Source organism: Colobus angolensis, unplaced genomic scaffold (assembly GCF_000951035.1).
Source record: "Colobus angolensis palliatus isolate OR3802 unplaced genomic scaffold, Cang.pa_1.0 Scaffold493, whole genome shotgun sequence".
Classification (NCBI taxonomy): domain Eukaryota; kingdom Metazoa; phylum Chordata; class Mammalia; order Primates; family Cercopithecidae; genus Colobus; species Colobus angolensis.
In genome coordinates, this window is record NW_012118410.1 from 949,427 (window position 1) to 970,395 (window position 20,969).

Genomic DNA, 20,969 nt, shown 5'->3' on the forward strand with positions numbered 1-20,969 from the left:
TAAATTATGGTACATTTATACCATGGAATATTACAAAGCAATTAAAAAGAATAAATTATCAGTGACTTGAAGAGATTCTGTGTTGTTTGGTGAGAAAAAGCAAGATACAGTACATTATGCATTTAAAAAAATGCCATTTTGTAAAACAAACCAGGATATAATATAATATTGATGTGTGAACATATGAGATGAATGAAAAGTATGGAAACATCCAAAACAGGTTGTTTCTATGTATGTATTTTGGGAGCTGGGGATCATAGGGTTGTGAAGCTAAGAGTAGGCAAAGGATAATGTAAAAATTCACATTTGCATTTATTAAATTAAGTAACATTACATATACAAGTGGGCAGATGTATAAAATAAATTAACTTTTCATGTAAACCTCAAAAAAATTTTTGAAAAATAAACATTGTATATTTTCAAAGTATACCACATGATGATTTGACATATGAATACACTGACCAATGATCAATATAATCAATGTAATTACCACTATTGATTCTGATGGAACCATCCATTCTGTACCTGAGATACCCAGAATTTGTCAGCTTATAACTAAATGTACTCTTTGACCAACATCTCCCCATTTCTCCCACCCCCAAGTCTCTGGTGACCACTGTCCTACACTCTGCTTCTATGAGTTCAACTTTTAAAATTCCACATGTAAGTGAGATTATGCATTATTTGTCTTTCTGTTTCTGGCATATTTCACTTAGGATAATGCCCTACAGGTTCATCTATGTTGCTGCAAATGGCAGGATTCCCTACTGTTTCATGGTTAAATTATATTCCATTATATATATATATATATATGTGTATATATATATATACACACACACATACACACACACATTCATACACACACACATACACACTTACACACATACACACACATTTTCTTTATTCATTCATTCATTCATGAACACTTGGGCTGTTTCCATATCACTATTGTAAATAATGCTGCCATGAACAGAGGGTTGCAGACCTCTCATAAACATACTGATTTCATTTCCTTTAATATATACCCAGGAGTGGGATTGCTGGATCATATGATAGCTCTAGTTTTATTTTTTGAGAAACTTCTATACTGTTTTCTGTAATGGCTATTCCAGTTTACATTCTCACCAACAGTGTGTACAGGGTTCCCTTTCTCCACACCCTCCCCAACATGTATCTCTTGTCTTTATGATAAAAGCCGTCTTAATAGGTGTGAGGTGATACCTCATTGTTGTTTTGATTTGCATTTCTCTGATGACTGGTGATGCTGAGTACCTTCGCATATACCTGTTGGTCATTCATGTGTCTTCTTTGGATAGGTGTTTGTTCAAGTCCTTTACCCGTTTTTAAAACCAGGTTATTTGTTTTTTTGCTATTGAGTTTATGAGTTTTTAAAAATATATTTTAAATATTAAACTTTTATGAGATTTATGGTTTACAAGTATTTTCTCCCATTCTATAGATTGTCTTTTCATTTTGTTGCTTCCTTTGTTGTGCAATAGATCTTATTTTTATGTAGTCCTACTTATGTTTGCTTTTGTTGCCTGTGCTTTTGGTGTCATATCCAAAAGAAATTACCAAGCCCAATGTCAAGGAGATTTTTCTGTATGCAATCTTTTAAGAGTTTTATGAGTTCCAATCTTACATTTAAGTCTTTAATCCATTTACAGTTAATTTTTTTATATATAGCATAGGACAATGGTCCTATTTTAGTCTTTTGCATGTGGATATTTAGTTTTCCCAACATCATTTTTGAAAAGATTTTCTTTCATCATGTGTATTTTTGGCATGCTTGTCAAAAAGTAGTTGACCATATATGGGAGTATTAAATATTTTTAAGCTGGGCATGGTGGTTTATACCTGTAATTCCTGCATTTTGTGAAACAAGCCAACATGGGTGGATCTCTTGAGCTCAGGAGTTTGAGAACAGCCTGGGAAACATGGCAAAACCCTGTCTCTACAAAAAATACAAAAATTGGCTGGGTGCCATGGCTCCAGCCTGTAATCCCAGCATTTTGGGAGGCTGAGGCGGGTGGATCACCTGAGGTCAGGAGTTCAAGACCAGCCTGGTCAACATGGTGAAACCCTTGTCTCTACTAAAAATACAAAATTAGCTGGGCGTAGCGGCCGCGCCACTATTTCCAGCTACTTAGGAGGCTGAGGCAAGCGAATCCCTTGAACTCTGGAGGCGGAGGTTGCAGTGAGCCAAAATGGCGCCATTGCAGTCCAGCCTGGGCAACAAGAGTGAAACTCCATCTCAAAAAATAAAATAAATAAATAAATTAATTAACCCGGCATGGTGACATGCACCTGTAGTCCCAGCTACTTGTGAGGCTGAGGTAGGAGGATGGCTTGAGTCCACGAGGTGGAGGTTGCAGTGAGCTGAGCTTGTGCCACTGCACCCCAGCCTGGAGAGCAGAGCCATACCATGTCTCGATAAATAAATATTTTTAATAACAAGGATTAACATAAGAAAGGATAAGTAAAATCACCTGCCAAAGTGAAACCACTTTGGTTAAAAAATACTATGAGAGTTTTTAGATAGCCATGAATTAGAAATGTGCTTTTGAAGAGAAAGTCAATCTCCTGCTATGTGCCTCAGTTAATCCACTCATGGCATTGTTCTAACACTAGGGTATGACAACTTCATCTGTGTCTTACAAAAAACACAGCACTGGTGAGCATGATATGGGATGTTTGAGATCACCCTCTCTCTACACCCGGGTTACTATGATGCATTGCTAGGATCCAGAGTCCTAACACTTGGCTGAGCCAGGGTAGTGCTTGGTCAATGAGGGAAGTTTCTTGAAGTTCAGTTTTTAAAAACGGCATAATTCGGCCGGGCGCAGTGGCTTACACCTGTATTCCCAGCACTTTGAGAGGCTGAGGCGGGCAGATCACCTGAGGTTAGGAGTTCATGACCAGCCTGGCCAACATGGTGAAACCCCGTCTGTACTAAAAATACAAAAATTAGCAGGGCGTGGTGGCAGGTGCCTGTAATCACAGCTACTCAGGAAGCTGAGGCAGGAGAATCGCTTGAACCCGGGAGGCAGAGGTTGCAGTAAGCCGAGATCACACCACTGCACTCCAGCCTGGGCAACAGAGCGAGACTCAGTCTTAAAAAAAAAAGGGGGGGGGGGCATAATTCTGAAGCATAGTTATTAGTATTTTTAAACTTTTAAAGTTTGAGACTAAATTTCTTCTAAGAACAAAAGCCGCTTTTCTCATTGTTGAAATTTTTTTTTTTTTTTAATATTATACTTTAAGTTCGAGGGTACGTGTGCCTAATGTGCAGGTTTGTTACATATGTATACTTGTGCCATGTTGGCGTGCTGATGAGTTCATTGTTGAAAGTTTAAAAGATAATCCTGTTGATTAATTTATGATCTTGTTTCACTTCTAATTAAAAATGCAGGCAGTTTAGAGTGTCAAACAAATATTTTATTACATTTTAAATATTTGGAAGCTATTTTATTGAAATTAGAGCATTTTAAACTCGAATGGCTTCAAATACTAGCTTTCTGAGGAAAACTAACAAGTTATCATGAAAATATTTCTAAGAAAGAACAATTTCTATTTTCAGTTGACCCAGAATCTTGTTTTATCAGCAGGCAGTTATAGATTATTACAAATAGATTTTTGTCTCTCCAGAAGCAGGGTAGTATTGGACATCCCCTGGTTACTTTTTCTTTCCTTTCTTTTTTTTCTGTTTGTCAGGAGCTGGGGTCTTCTTTTCTGTCTCCAGATTCATGGCAGCTTCCTGAGCAGCCAGAGCTTCGAGCTTTAGACGCTCGGCTTCCAGCAATTTATTTCTGTAGTCTTCCCGGATGTCGAAAATTTTCTGTCGGGCTTCATCTAAGGAGTCCTGTTCCAAAGCAAAACCCCAAACAAGTAAGTTCCACGGGTAAAGGTTTATGTTCCCAGAAAGAAAAAATGAAATTCCTTTACCCTGTCCTTATGCCCATACATTCATAGGCAAAACGATTGAAGATGAAAATTAGTGTATGGTCTCAAAAGCTTATCAATACACAAAACATAGCAACAAAGGGTTCATGAGATTTTAACACAGTATGGCAAATAAAAACATTTGTAGGAAACATAGTCAAAGGTAAAGAAAACATACATATTTTGCCAAAGGTATTCTCTGTTTAAATTATTTCAAATACAATCTATATGAGATTTTAATAAGCCCACTGTCTCTTGCAAAGTAGCTGTGCTCAAGATATTACTAGTTTCCCATATGTATGCTATCCCTGAAAAAATATATCTGAGCTGTATTTGATGAAGTTCCAAATAATATGGCCCAATCCATTGGTTACTTTGTTCTTGTCAGCTTGACTTTCATTCTCACCACTTTAGCAAAACTGTGTTCATCAAGGATACCAAGGCCTTATATGAAGCTAAATCCAAGATCATTTATTGTTCTTATTCTTGCTTAACCATGCGCTCTCCTCCTGGATCAACTGACTTCACTTAGCTCTTAAATTGTCTTCTGTCTCACCAGCTGCTCCTGTTCAGTCACCTTTGCTGATTTCTCCTTTTCTCCTTCTTTTTTTTTTTTTTTTGAGACGGAGTCTCGCTCTGTCGCCCAGGCTGGAGTGCAGTGGCCGGATCTCAGCTCACTGCAAGCTCCGCCTCCCGGGTTTAGCCATTCTCCTGCCTCAGCCTCCCGAGTAGCTGGGACTACAGGCGCCCGCCACCTTGCCCGGCTAGTTTTTTGTGTTTTTTTTTTTTTAGTAGAGACGGGGTTTCACTGTGTTAGCCAGTATGGTCTCGATCTCCTGACCTCGTGATCCGCCCATCTCGGCCTCCCAAAGTGCTGGGATTACAGGCTTGAGCCACCACGCCCGGCCTCCTTTTCTCCTTCATCTCTTAAGAGGGAAGTGGCCATATTAATTGCTTACTGTTTCAAAAATAATATAATCAAAGAAGAAGGATTAAAACACAAATGCTAGCCTGAAAAGACTCTTCTAGAAATTACTGCTTTGTCTTCATCCTTGAATTTATCAAGACATTTTCCATGTTTTATGCAACCAGCTTAATTTTATTGAGATGTTGGAAAAGCTGAATGTCAGAATCAGTCTTCCTGAAGTTTTTGCAAAAAATAGTACTGTATCTACCATAATAAAACTGGGTTGACAAAACCAGTTGCACAAGTACAAGATGATAGTAGTGACACATTAAAGAGAGAGAGAAAGAGACGGAGCAAGAGAATGAGCAGGAGAGAGGGACATTTTCAGGAGCATGTGTAAATAAGTTTAATATACATCAGTAATCCCTTGAGGAATGAGTATAAAATATATTCATTCTCTTATCTGATAAGAAATATGTTATCGATCATGTTTCTCTTAAAATGGCTTCAATTAAAACTAGGGCTCTCTCTGTGCCTCACACATAAATGAATGGGTGTGAACTCAAAGCTGGCTGAGTTAGTACTTTTTCCCCATTTCCTCTCCATCTGTAGCATTTTTCTTGGTTATTACACACAAAAACCACAAACAGGAACCCCGAAATTCCCTTTTGTTTTCTAATCTAATATAAATTATTTCCCGCATGATAAATTAAACTTAGACAATTTTAATATCCATTCACTGATTTACTGATTCATTAATTAAACAAACTTTTGCAAAGCAGACATTCTTCTGAAGTTCTAGGGACAACAACAGTGAATCTAAACAGAGTATCTGTCCACATATAGTCTATATTCTAGCAGAGAACAATAAAAAATGAAAGTATAGTATTTATATCTACATTTTCATATGCCCATAAATAAATGTACATGCAGGGTAAGTGCTTTAAAGAAAAATAAGGCTAGGCACAGTCACACAAATTTTGAGGGTACTAATTTTGAAAGAGTAGCTGGTGAAGATCTCTCTAATAAGTTACCCTAGAGGAGAGAGCTCATAAAAGGAAAATGTAAACCATTTTACACTTTGGGGAAAGAATATTCCAGGAAGAGGCCCAGAGCTCCAGAGGTCAAAGGCCCAGAGGTGGGAACATGCCTTGCTGTTAGTGGAAAGGCAAAGTCAGCTTGGCAAAGGTTGATAAAAATAATAGAGAGGAAAGCTCTGGAAGTCATAATCAAGATTTTGGCTTTTTTCTTAACGAAACGTAAAGCCATTAGGGAAGTGAAATGATTCCACCTTCATTTTAAATATGCATTATGATAACCATTAGTGTAATTCACAAAATATTGCTGGTTATCTTCCAGGTACCTGGTAGCATTGCCCTCCCTCTTTATTAGTTTACTGGGGCTGCTGTAACAAAGAACCACAAACTGGGTTTAAACGACAGAAATGCGGGGGCCGGGCGCGGTGGCTCAAGCCTGTAATCCCAGCACTTTGGGAGGCCAAGACAGGCAGATCACGAGGTCAGGAGATCGAGACCATCCTGGCTAACATGGTGAAACCCCGTCTCTACAAAAAAATACAAAAAAACAAACTAGCCTGGCGAGGTGGCAGGCGCCTGTAGTCCCAGCTACTCGGGAGGCTGAGGCAGGAGAATGGCATAAACCTGGGAGGCGGAGCTTGCAGGTGACCTGAGATCCGGCCACTGCACTCCAGCCTAGGCGACAGAGCGAGACTCCATCTCAAAAAATAAAAATAAAAAATAAAAAAACAAACAACAAAAATGCATTGCCTCACAGTGCTTGATGCTGTAAGTTTGATATCAAGGTCTCACCAAGGTAGGTTCCTTCTTTGAAGTTGTATATGACTATGTGACTTGATCTGATCAGTGAAATATGAGTGCAAACGAACGTCCCATTTCTGGGTAGAAATAGTCACAGCCAATGTGCAATTCCCCATGTTCTCTTCCCCTGTTGTAATCATGGTAGAAGTGTCTCTGTGGAAGCTCCTTCAGCCTGGGGATCTTAATAAGTAAAAGAATGCTCTATTGAACTACATTGGACACATAGCTGGAATGAGAAATACTGTTTTACTGTTTTTAGCCAGAGTTAGCGAACTTAAGCCTGTAAAGTAAATCTGGCTTATGGCTTGTTTTTCTAAGTAAAGTTTTATTTATTTTGCCATTATCCTATTTATTTAGGTATTATCTGTGATTTTGTGTAAAAATTGGCAATGTTGAGTAGATGCAACATAAATATTTACTTTTTGGCCCTTTACAGAAAATGAGTTTACCAAACACTATGTTAGGCCACTGTGATATAGGGGGTTTTATTACCACAGGATAAGGCTAGTTTGTCATGATTGGTACAATTGTTTTGGTGGCAAAGCAGAGACCACATTGCGGAGGGGCAAAGATGGAAGCAGTTAGATCAGTAACTGGGCTGTAGCAATCTTCTGAATAAGAAAGAATGACAGGTTAGGCTAGGATGGTGGGAACAGAGATAGTAAGAAATCATCAAATTCTGGATATATTTTCAATGTAGAGTTGAGAGGTTCTGACAACAGATTGCACGTGAGGAGTGAGAGAAGTCAAAGATGTCTCCATAGTCTCTGCTTGAGTAACTAAAAGAATGTAATTGGTATTGACTGAGCTGGAGAATCTTGGTGGGGTGACATGTTTGCGCTGAGATGGGTAGGAGGGCAAGCATTCTTGAATTTGGATTTAGAGAGGTTCTGTTTGAGGTGCCTATTGGACAAACAAGAAGAGATGTCAAATGGGCGCATTCCTCACATGAGCCATTACTGGAAATGACAGTCTCACTGTAGCTAAAATATTTACAATGTCCTATAGGTTTTAGTGACTTTGGGAATATGTAGGGGTGTGTGTGTGTGTGTTGCAGGGAGGAGGGAGAAAAAAAGATTCTCATTCTCCATAGTGGGAAGTTATCCATATACATTTACTGAATTTCCCCTTTTCTAGTACGATACTCCCACTTTCAATAAAGTTGCCATCTCTAACTAACGGACGTCTATTCTTCTGCTGGGGTGAACGGTTGACAATAATCTGGATGCAAAAAGTTGAAGTGGTGATCTGCAATTCCTAAATAGCCTTAAGCTGAACAAACCCAACTATTTTCATTTTCCTCCTACATCACTTTTACTTCCTAACATATCTGGTGCCACCAACTGCTGAGCTTTGAAGGATTCTGTAGGAATTCTAAGGAGCTAATTGGCTTGTTAAGACTTTTCCCATTGCCAGTTTAGGATTTGTGTGTCTCAAGCCGGTTAATGTGATCTTAATCCAGTTATTTTCCAATTTGAACAAATAATTTTGTTGTTGTCTTCTCTCCTTTTCTTTCCATCTTTGAGCATAGATTCCCAACACTGCATTTTAGGGGGATTTTAGGGAGGGAGTGAGGCAAGATGTATAGAATCAAATTTGTGATGTTTTCCTAGAAGTGTGAATCATAAAAACCTAGGTTTTCAAGACTTTTCTGTACAAATATTATTTAATTGTATAATTTCTTTTTACTGTTATGAAAGAATTTGCCAACTATAATCTATGTATGTGCTCTTAGACTCACCCGCATTTCCTTATACATATCCAGGACTTCTTCTTTTAACTTCAACTGCTCTTCTTGGTCAATGTTTCGAATGCTAAGGACTCTGCTCCTGTACTGTCGAAACTGATGAATTTCTTCTGCCTTTTGCATTGCCTGCTGCTGATTCGATTCATCTGTTTGCAGCAGAGGATCTGTATCTGTTTTCCTTGATACAAAAAATCATCAAAAGATACAATTTTCATTTGGGAACTCTGGAATAAGCTTCACTTTAGACGGCAAACAATTTTAAATCATATCAACAATGTGGTGGTCTGAGTCAAATAAAACATTAGTGATAGAAAAAACTAAATGGTTATTTTCTGGATATGCTATGGTCCATTTATTGACTCACTGATATTTTAGGAAAGTATTTTGGAGAATATCAGTAAATTTGGATTCAACACTTGATGAGGTGATTGTGAAACTTGTGTTCAAAACTATAAGAATATCTTGTAGGTTTTCCTTTTGAATTTATGTAGCTAGGTAATTTTGACAATGTTTCCAAACTTATAAATATGCTTAATATATTTATATTACTCCTATCATCTAGTTATTAAAAATTGAATCTAATTAAACAATGGCAGCAGGTGTGATAGAAATTTTCTGTAGCTCATCTCACTTAATCAGGCCTCAAATTAAATCTTTACAGAAAACATTTAAATATTTTAATAATTGATTTAACAAAACACACAGTTGTCTGCATCAATCATGTTTATGAAAACTTACCGAACATATTGACTTAAATCCATAAATTCGAGTGCTTTTCGAATAAGTCGTGGAGATGTTTCCAAAATTGTTGGAGATCGTGTACGAGGTCCTGTTTCTTTAAAACACACACACACACACACACACACACACACACATACACACACACACACACACATAACAAAAAAAAACTCGGCTTTAAAAAATAATCAATAATGACTAACTAAATGACTATATCTCATTTTAATTGAAAATAATATTTGCTGTTGTAAAACTACCATTGATTGGACTTATCTTATTTAATACAATGTTAATAATATATAATTATATGCTTATATTTTGTTTATCCTCTAGCTGGTGTTACTATGCTTTTAGTTAAATAAAGATGACAAAAATGAAAAATTAACAAAATGCTATTCTAATCACAGTTAAATGGAGGAGGATTAGTCTCCATTAATAAAAACAAGTCTTATGTTAAGTTACAAAATTTCATTATTAACAAGTTAAATGGCCCAGTATTTAATGAGACTGGGCTTTGCCTGAATGCTACGCTAAGTACTACTGGGCTTGGGATATAAATAGATTTTTTACATATTTATACTGAAATACTGAAAATAGTATTTTACCTTTAATAAACTTATAGTCCAGTGGAGTAGGCAATATATAAAAGATAAACACTGAAAATCAAATTAACAGTAGCTTTTTAATCCATAGACCAGTAGTGAACCCACAAAAACAGATTTAAGAGACTTGAGTCTACGATATTAACTTTTCAGCATTTCCAGACCACTGATTTTTTTTTTTTAAAACTACTGAAGTGTAATTTACATACATAAAATTCAACTATTTTAAGGTTCTAATTCAATACTTCTTAGTAAATTTACCAAGTTGTGTGACCATCAACAAAATCAAGTTTTAAAACATTTTCATCATTCAAATAAGATCTCTCTTTTGTCCTATAATAGTCACTTTGTGTTCTCACCACAAACTCCGGGCAATCATTAATCTATTTATGTCTCTACAGATTTGTCTTTCCTGGACATTTTATGTAAGTAGGAGTGGATTACTGGGTCATATGGTAAAATTCTTTAACTTTTAAAGAAAGTGTCAAACCATGGTGTTTTGATCATTATTTTTAACTTTATGACCAATTTTGAAATTACATAGTAAAAATCTCCCCGCTTGGTTCATTTAAAAAAGAAAAGAGTTTATTTTTAAGAGCAGTTTTAGGGCCAGGTGCGGTGGCTCGCGCCTGTAATCCCAACACTTTGGGAGGCCAAGACAGGTAGATCACAAGGTCAGGAGTTCAAGACCAACCCGACCAAGATAGTGAAATCCCGTCTCTACTAAAAATAGGAAAATTAGCTGGGCACAGTGGCAGCCGTCTGTAATCCCAGCTACTCGGGAGGCTGAGGCAGGAGAATCGCTTGAACCCGGGTGGCAGAGATTGCAGTGAGCCAAGATCTTGCCATTGCACTCCAGCCTGGGCGACAGAGTGAGACGCTATCTCAGAAAACAACAACAACGGCAACAACAACAACAGAAACAGTTTTACGTTTCACAGTAAAATTGACAGGAAGTACATACAGAGATATCCCATATCCCCCTTCCTCCCATACACACATAGCCTCCCCCATTATTAACATCCCTTACCAGAGTGGTACATCTATTACACAATCACACCATCTGCAAACAAATACAGTCTGCCTTCCTTCCTTCCTTCCTTCCTTCCTTCCTTCCTTCCTTCCTTCCTTCCTTCCTCTTTCCCTCTCTCTTTTCATTTCTTTCCCTCCCTCCTTCTCTCTCTTTCTTTTCCTTCCTTCCTTTTTTTTTTTTTTTTTTCCAGAGTGTCACTCTGTCACCAGACTGGAGTGCAGTGGCGTGACCTTGGCTCATTGAAACTTCTGCCTCCCTGGTTCAAGTGATTCTCCTGCCTCAGCCTCCCGAGTAGCTAGGATTACAGGCACGTGCCACCACGCCCAGCTAATTTTTGTATTTTTAGTAGACATGGGGTTTCGCCACATTGGCCAGGAGCTTTCTTTCTTTCTTCCCAATTATTATATCTATTTAGTTCATTTCCTTGTCTTATTGTATTTTCTAGGAGTTCTTGTACATGTTGAAAAAGAGTGGTAACAGAGGACATCTTTGGCTTGCTCCTCATCTTAGTGGCAAAGCTTCCAATTCCTCACCATTAATGTTAGCCATAGGTTTTTTTGTAGAAAGTCTTTATCAGGTTGAGTGAGTTCCTCTCCCACTTGGATCTTTTTTTTTTCAAAATTATTTTGCCATTCTGTTTTTTTTTTTTTTTTTTGCATTTTCATGTAAGTTTTGGGAATAGCATATCAAATTATGTAAAATGTCTACTATGATTTTGATAGAGATTATACTGAATCTACATACCAATTTGAAAGGTATTACTATCTGAACATTAGGTCTTATAGTCCAAAGCATAAATGATCTCTTTATTTAGATAATTTAAAATTTCCTTTGGTGATGTTTTGTAGTTTTCAATACATAAATTCTATACTTGGTTAAATTTATTTCCATGTATTTATTATTGATGCTGTTTTGAATAACACGTTCTTCTCAATTTCAATTTTGATTGTTCGTCAATAATACATAGAAATAAAATTGATTTATGTTTACTAATCTTTCATCATGTGACCCTGCCAAACTCACGTATTCATTGTTTTTCTTTTTCTGATTTCTTAGAATGTTAGCATATAGGAGAGTGTTGTCTGAGAATAGAGTTTCGCTTCTTTGTTTCTAAGATTGACGTGTTTTATTTCTCTTTCTTGATTGAATTAGCAAGAACCTCCATTAAAATGTTGAATGTAAGTGGTTACAGTAGACATCCTGCCTTGTTCTTGACCTTAGGCTGAAATTATTCAGTGGTTCACCATTAAGTATGATGGTTACTATAGGTTTTTCCTAATTATCCTTTATCAGTCTGAGGAAATCCCTTTGTATTACCAGTTTGTTGTGAGTTTTCTTTCTTTGTTCCTTCTCCCACTGTTTGTGCATTATTGTTATATATGTTTGTACATTATAAGCCCAAAAATATAGTTTTGTAATAATTATTTGTTAAATAAGTAAAAAAAAATGGAAAATCTATTTATGTTGTCTTCTAAAATTTACGTACATAATTACCTTTCTTTGTGGATATGAGTTCCCTTTGGATGTCACCTTCTTTCAGCCTGAAGGACTTCCTTTAGTATTTGTTTTAAGGCAGATCATCTGGAAACAAATTATCAAGCAAGCACAAACAAGTGCTTGTTTATTGTGAATGTGTTTAAATTTGCCTTAATTTTGATGAATTTTCTTTATTTCCTTTGTTTTCTGTCTCATTAAAATTTTTTTATTCCTTATTCTTTCTTTAGGCCTACTTTATTACTTTCTATCCAACTTGGTTTTTTTTTTTCCACTGCTGAATCTCCAACTATTTACTTACTTATTATCAATCGGTTTATTGGGAACAGGTAATGCTTGTTTATATGGATAAATTGTTTAGTGGTGATTTCTGAGATTTTGGTGCACCCATCACCTGAGCTGTGTATGTGTACACTGTACCCGATGTGTACTCTTTTAGCCCTCACCTTCCTCTCACCCTTCCCCCAGTCCCCAAAGTCCATTATGTCATTCTTATGCCTTTGTGTTCTCATAACTTAGCTCCCACTTATAAGTGAGAACATACAATCTTTCATTTTTCATTCCTGGGTTAGTTCACTTTGAATAATGGTCTCCAACTGCATCCAGGTTGCTGTGAATGCCATTATTTCATTTCCTTTTATGGCTGAGCAGTATTCCATGGTGTGTGCATATATGCATATATACGTATATATGTATGTGTGTGTGTGTGTGTGTGTATACACCACACTTTACTTGTTGGTTGATGGGTTGTTTGATTGATGGGTTGGTTGATGGGCCGGTTCTGTATTTTGCAATTGCAAACTGTGCTGCTATAAACGTGTATGTGCAAGTGTCTTTTTCATATAGTGACTTCTTTTCCTTTAGGTAGATACCCAGTAGTGGTATTGCTGGATCAAATGGTAGTTCTACTTTTAGTTCTTTCAGGAATCTCCACATTGTTTTCCATGGTGGTTGTACTAGTTTACATTCCCACCAGCAGTATAAAAGTGCTCCCATTTCAACATGTCCACACCCAGATCTATTATTTTTTGTTTTTTCGATTGTGGCCATTCTTGCAGGAATAAGGTAGTATCACATTGTGGTTTTGATTTGCATTTCCCTGATAATTAGTGATGTTGAGCATTTTTTCATATGTTTGTTGGCCATCTGTGTATCTTATTTTGAGAATTGTCTATTCATGTCCTTAGCCCACTTTTTGATGGGGTTGTTATTTTTCCTTGCTGATTTGTTTGAGTTCCTTGTAGACTTTGGATATTAGTCCTTTGTCAAATGCATAGTTTGGGAAGAATTTCTCCCACTCTGTGGGTTGTCTGTTTATTCTGCTGATTATTTCTTTTGTTGTACAAAAGCTTTTTAGTTTAATTAAGTCCCATCAATTTATCTTTGTTTTTGTTGCATTTGCTTTTGGGTTCTTGGTCATGAAATCTTTGCCTAAGGGGTTTTTCTGATGTTATCTTCTGGAGTCTTTATGGTTTCTTGTCTTAGATTTAAGTCTTTGATCCATCTTGAGTTGACTTTTTTATAAGATGAGAGATGAGGATACAATTTCATTCTTCTACATATGGCGTGCCAATTATCCCAGCACCATTTGTTGAATAACATGTCCTTTCTGAACTTTCTGTTTTGTTTGGTTTTTGAAGATCAGATAGCTATAAGTAATTGACTTTATTTCTGGGTTCTCTATTCGGTTCCATTGTCTGTTTTTATGACAGTACCTTGCTGTTTTAGTAATTATAGCCTTGCAGTAGAGTTTGAAGTTGGGCAATGTGATGCCTCTAGATTTTTTCTTTTTGCTTAGTCTTGCTTTGGCTATGCAGATTGGTCATCCTTTCACTATGTAGGCTCTTTTTTGGTTCCAAATGAATTTTAGGATTTTTTTTTCTAGTTCTGTGAAGAATGATGATGGCATTTTGATGGGAATTGCATTGAAATTGTAGATTGCATTTGGCAGTATTGTCATTTTGACAATATTGATTCTACTCATCCATGAGCATGGGATGTGTTTTCATTTGTTTGTGTCATGTATGATTTATTCCAGCAGTGTTTTATAGTTTTCCTTGTAGAGCTCTTTCACCTCCTTGGTTAGGTAAATCCCTAAGTTTTTTTTTTTTTCTTTGCAGCTATTATGAAAGGGATTGAGTCTTGATTTGTTTCTCAGTTTGGTTGCTACTGATGTATAATAGTGCTGCTTATTAATGTACATTGATTTTGCATCCTGAAACTTTACTGAATTCATTTATCAGATCCAGGAGCTTTTTGGATGAGTCTTTAGGCTTTTCTCAGTATACGATCATTTCATCAGCAAACAGCGACAGTTTGACTTCCAAGGTGCATATGTACCACATTTTCTTTATCCTGTCTGTCACTGATGGGCATTTAGGTTGCTTCCATATCTTTGTGAGTAGTGCTGCAACAAACATTCACATGCATGTGTCTTTATGGTAGAATGATTTATATTCCCCTGGGTATATACCCAGTAATGGGATTGCTAGATCAAATGGTTGAACTAATTTACACTCCCACCAACAATGTGTAAGTGTTCCTTTTTCTCCACAGCCTGACCAGCATCTATTATTTTTGGACTTTTTAATAATAGCCATTCTGGCTGGTGTGAGATGGTATCTCATTGTGGTTGTAATACATATTTTTCCAATGATCAGTGACGTTGAGCTTTTCTTCATTTGCTTATTGGCTGCATGTATGACTTCTTTAGAAAAACGTCTGTTCATGTCCTTTGCCGACTTTTTAATGGGATTGTTTTTCTCGTGTAAATTTGTTTAAGTTACTTATAGATGCTGAATATTACAACCTGTAAGATGGAGAGTTGCAAAAATTTTCTCCCTTTCTGTAGGTTGTTTGTTTACTCTGTTGATAGTTTCTTTTACTGTGCAGAAGCTATTAAGTTTAATAAGATTCTACTTGTTAATTTTTGCTTTTGTTGCAATTGCTTTTAGGTGTCTTTGTCATGAAATTTTAGCCTGTTCCCATGTGCAATCGATCTAATACATTATAGTTACTCTGCATTCTGATTCCCCAAGGGATTATTGTGGCTTTTCTTTGTTTAGTTGTTTATTTACTTAGTAATTTGCTTGTAGAGTCTTATTTCCCCTGCAATTTTCAGCTAATGATGTTTCTAACGATTTTCTTTAATTTTTATTTTTTATTTTTAATCCTAGCTTCCTTGGAGTCACCAATCGGTCAGAATAGTGGTTATATAATATTTTCTCGAAGATTTCTCTTAAACACCTTGATTTAGTATAGCTTCCACTCTTGACAAGGAGATCTTTATGTATTTTAGAGTACACATTCAAAGTTCTGGCAGCGTACAAAGCTGTCCCCACTTTCACTGGTTTAAGGTCTCATACTGAAACAAGGACAAGAAGATAAGATGGACCCTCTGTAGTCTCTCCTAGTGTGCACACATTCCCAACGTGTATGTAGCCATTCAGGTGCACCAAAATATTAGAAGCTTATCAAAGCCCACAATGGCTCTTACATTACTCAGATCTCCCTGTCTTATTTTTGGCTGATCTGTTGCTCCTTGACCAGTATCACAGTCTCAGGCAGCTGTGATGTTGGCTATTCCCAGTTGTTTGCCATCAAGTTCCCCATTGCTTTCAACAATGTCAATGGGCATGGGGACTTTCCATGAAGCCTCAAATCAGATAAGCCTCCATCTAGCATTGGTATCAAGACTGCTGCTCCTCATGGTTGCTGTGCTACAAACCTTGGAACTGATGAGAGAACCCCACGTTAATATGCCACAGATGCCCACCGTTCCTACCAAGTTTGGTAGAGGAACTAATACACCCCCAAAGATGCCTACATCCTAATCCCTGCAACCTGTGACTGTGTTACCTTATATGACAAAACCTTTGTAGATGTGATTAAGGATCTTAAAATGGAAAAAAAAATTTCCAGATTATTCAGGTGGGCACAATATAATCACAAGAGCCCTTATAGGGAAAAGATGGAGATAGCAGAAAAATCAAAGAAGGAGAAAAGACAATGGGCATGGAAGAAGGGGCAAGAGAGAGAGGGAGAGAGAGAGAGTTGAAGATGCTGTCCTGCTAGCCTTGAATATGAGAATCAAGCCACAGCCAAGAAGTCAAGTGACCCTAGAAGGTGGAAAAGGAAATGGATCCTTCCCTATAGCCTGTAGGAGGAATGCAGGCCTGCCAACACATTGATTTTAACATTAGTGCCTTTCAGAAATACAAGATAAAAAATTTGTATTACTTTAAATCATGAAGCTTGTGGTTATTTGTTACAAAATCAATAGGAAATGAATAAAATTAGATTCCTTTTTTGTCGTTGTTCTTAGTTTTAGTAATTATTTTTTATTTAGTTTTATGCCTTCAGTTCATTTTTAGGTTTCTGAAACATTTTAATATATATTTTTTTCTAGTTTATTTTTGCTTCCTGCTTTTTTCGGGAGAAGTTGTGTCAAGTCCTCACTCTCCCATTCCACAGGTCCCAGTCCCCTTTCCTTAACTATTTAATTTTGCACGTAAATGTTGTTGTAATAGGCTACAGTAATATGGAAAATTGATTAATTTATAATTTGTTAGAAGTTATAACTCATTCAGAAATGTAATTTACTACAAACTTTTAAAAATATGAAAAACCATAATATCCAAATTATTTTTTCATTTTTTTCAAAAATATATAAAATCATGATAAACTTGTGAGAAAATAGTAATATAAATCCCAACACTGATCTATTAGTAAAATATAGAAAAAATTCATGTTTTCCATTTTATAACATGAAATAAAACATCCCCCAAGTATTAACATTTTAATAATATGACTCTTTTAGAAACCAGTAGGCCATAACTTCTTTTTTCATCATGGTTTTATGAGATCTTAGATTTCTAAAATTCATTTGCTTTTCTTGTGAATTTACTTATGTTGGGTGTATTTTTGGCATTTCAAACTTGGATCGTTTCTGTAAATCACCAGTTCTGCTGACTTTAACTGGAAAGAAAATATTTCCTGATTAGATGTTTGTTTTTTCTTATATCTTTCCATAGTATTTATATTTAAATAGGGAAAGAGGGAAGAAGGCAGAGAAGGTTCACTTGGATACCCATCTCCAAAGCTATGCTATTTCAGAATAGGTTGTGAGCCTAGTACGATGTCCTTGGGCCTCTAGAATAATATGCTCAATGTGAGTTTTGTGTGTGTGTATGTGTACCATCTTCCATCTGCAAATTGGTCCTTTGTGGGATAAATTCTGAAAGTGAGAATGAGTTTTAAATATTTTAAAGCAATTACACATTGCTGGGTCATTTTTATTCTATTTTACAAATGTTTCCATTTGCAACAGAGTGATAGAAAAAAACTTCATTGTGATAGTAGGAGAGTCAAAAGACATGGTGAATAATATTTGACTGGTCCTGAGGTCAGGGAAAAATATTTGAGAATAAAGACCAATATTACCTCCAACCTCTGGAAGAGGTGGATTCCAAGGTACCGCGAGGTAAAAGGGAAAGCTAACAAAATCACTGGATTCTTGATGACAACTTGTAGTTGGGGAGCAAAGCTTAGAAGTGAGATCTGTAATGGTATTGTTTATACGCCCTTTACAAGGGAAGTTGTTCTACATGATTCAACACATGAAAACAAGAAGCTGAAAAATAAGACAACTTTTGAGGAGTTACGAATATCTATAACAATGTAGGAGCCAAACCACAGAAATCTCTCAAAAGATCTATAATCCATAATCTTTCATGAGTGATGCTTCTCCAGGAGTAAGTACCAAGAGGTGGCCTACCAACAGCAGGCACACATATGCTCACACACAGAGATCCTGAAAAGAGCTCAGCATCTGAACCTTGGTTCCAAAACTGGATTACTCTACAACCATAGCCCCTGGGGTACTTGGCAGTGTTTCAGTGCTGGAATCATACAATGGCACACCTCTTCTTGGAGGGAGGGGAAGTCAGTTTTCCTTCATGGTGGGAGGTGAAGTCAGCTGGACTTCCTGGGCCATGTGTGGACTTGGAGAACTTTTCTGTCTTACAAGAGGATTGTAAAACTCACCAATCAGGACTCTGTAGCTAGGATTGCAAAACACACCCATCAGTGCTCTGTAGCTAGCAAGGGGATTGTAAAATGCACCACTCAGCATTCTGTAAAAATGTACCAATCAGTGCTCTGTAGCTAGCAAGAGGATTGTAAAATGCACCAATCAGCACTCTGTAGAATGCACCAATCAGCTCTCTGTAAAATGCACCAGTCAGCACTCTTTAAAATGTACCAATCAGCACTCTGTAAAATGCATCAATCATCAGGAGTCTAAAAGTAGCTAATCGCTGGGAAGATTGAAAAAAGGACACTCTGATACGACAGAAATGGAACATGGGAGGGGACAAATAAGGGAATAAAAGCTGGCCACCCCAGCCAGCAGTGGCAACCTGCTTGGGTCCCCTTCCATGCTATGGAAGCTTTTCCTTTCACTCTTCACAATAAACTTTGCTACCACTCACTCTCTGGGTCCATGCCATCTTTAAGAGTTGTAACACTCACTGTGAAGGTCCACAGCTTCATTCTTGAAGTCAGCGAGACCACAAACCCACCAGAAGGAACAAACTTCAGACATCATGGGGGCTCGTCTGGGATATCGCCATGCAGTGAGTACCACCAGACCCCCTTCACTTGCTCTTCTGTCCTATTTTTCCTTAGAATTCAGGGACTAAACACTGGGCACCTGTTGGCCAGTTAAAAGTGACTAGTGCAGCTGCTGGACTAAAGACATGGGTATCAGGCTTTCAGGGAAAGGGCTCTCTAACAACCCCCAACTCTTTGGAGTCAGCAGCATTGGTTTACCTGGAACAAGCATCCACTTTTCCTGTACTTATGGGCTGAGCCAAGGGTCAACAGAGAGGAAAGCCGTTCAGCTCCGGGGTCCCAACAAAGTTAGTTGAGCCTGCAGCCATGAGCAGAACTCTCAAAGTTACATCACCCAAGCGAGGCTCACCCATCTATCCTATCTATCCTGACCGTTGCCTCCTGGGTCCTAGTGCCTATCAGACAAACTTCCTCCCACTTATCTGAGGTTAGTCCTGATTCTAAAAACCACTCCCTGTCCTTGGTGCTCTTTTAGTTTCTCCTCTAAGGATGATTTTTTAATATAAATTTCAGAACTCTTCTCCCTTCTTTAGGCACCTGGTCTCACCAATCAGAAAGACCTAATTTTTGCCCAAAGTCTGTCAGGGAGAGGCTCTCTGGAATTTTAGGATCCCTCCTTGGACTACCAGGCCTAACAAAGGCTATTCCTGAAGCTAGGGTATGAGGAGTCTCAGAAATTATATCCTTCCTATTCATGTGACGAGAAGTGAGGAAAAAAGGTGTCACTCTTTCAACCCTGAAGATCCCTTCCCTCCCTCAGGGTATGGCCCTCCACTCCATTTTGAGGCATATCAGCTTTATAGGATAAGGATAAGGTCCCAATACTAACATGAAAAAATGCTTAGGACTGTAACTACCAGGTTTTTGAGAATATGTCATTAAGGGTCACTAAATCCAATTTTTCTCAGACCTCTTTGGGGTCTAAGAGGAAAGGCAAGGGTGCATGTTTTTGAGAATGCGTCAGTAAGGGCTGCTAAATCCAACCTTCCTCGGTCCTTTTTGTGGTCCAGGAGGAAAACTAGTGTTTCTGCTGCTGTTTTGGTAAGCGCAACTATTCCAAACAGCAGGGTCCAGGTATTGTTGCAGGTTCTTGGGCAGGGAAACAAGCAAACAACAAAAATGCGGGCAGTTTTTCTTTCAGATGGAAAACACTCAGGCATCAACAAATTCACCCTTGAAATGCATCTTAAGACATTGGGACCAATTTGACCTGCGAACCCTGAAAAATAAGCAGCTTTTTTCTGCACTACGGCCTGGACCCAATATTCTCTCTCTGTTGGGGAAAAATGGCCACCTGAGGGAAGTATAAATTACAATACTATCCTGCAGCTTGACCTTTTCTGCAAGAGGGAAGGCAAATGGAGTGAAATACCTTTTGTCCAAGCTTTCTTTTCATTGAAGGATAATCCATAGCTATGCAAAGCTTACAATTTACATTCCACAGGAGGATGTCTCAGCCTACCTCCGTATCCTAGCCTCCCTACAGCTCCCCTTCCTGTTAATGATAAGCCTCCTTTAATCTCCCCCACCCAGAAGGAAATAAGCAAAGAAATCTCCAAGGGACCACCAAACCCCTGGGCTAACGGTTATGTCCCTTCAAGCTGTAGGGGGAGTGGAATTTGCCCCAACCCGGGTACATGTCCCCTTCTCCCTCTCTGATTTAAAGCAGATCAAGGTAGACCTGAGGAAGTTTTCAAATAATCTTGATAGGTATGGAGAGATGTCATGCTATTGTTAGATCAAACCCTGACCTTTAATGAAAAGAATGTGGCTTTAGCTGCAGCCTGAGAGTTTGAAGATACCTGGTATCTTAGTCAAGTAAATGATAGAATGACAGCTGAAGAAAGGGACAAATTGCCTACCGGTCAGCAAGTCATACCCAATATGGATCCCCAGTGGGACATTGACTCAGATCATGGGGACTGGAGTCACAAACATCTGTTGACCTGTGTTCTAGAAGGACTAAGGAGAATTAGGAAAAAGTCCATGAATTATTCAAGGATGTCCACCATAACTCAGGGAAAGGAAGAAAATC

At 37.7% G+C, this 20,969-nt stretch overlaps 1 protein-coding gene across 1 annotated transcript in view; it reads right to left on the bottom strand.

The window, feature by feature from the left end:
• Positions 1-3,416: 3,416 nt before the first annotated feature.
• Positions 3,417-20,969, bottom strand: part of ADGB (androglobin) — a 249,984-nt gene continuing 232,431 nt past the window's right edge. The window contains exons 34-36 of the mRNA XM_011959441.1: positions 9,173-9,269; positions 8,429-8,612; positions 3,417-3,862 (exon numbers count right to left, since the gene is read on the bottom strand). Coding sequence (XP_011814831.1) covers positions 3,677-3,862; positions 8,429-8,612; positions 9,173-9,269 — 467 coding nt within the window. The 3' untranslated portion in view covers positions 3,417-3,676. The remainder of the gene's footprint in view (positions 3,863-8,428; positions 8,613-9,172; positions 9,270-20,969) is intronic.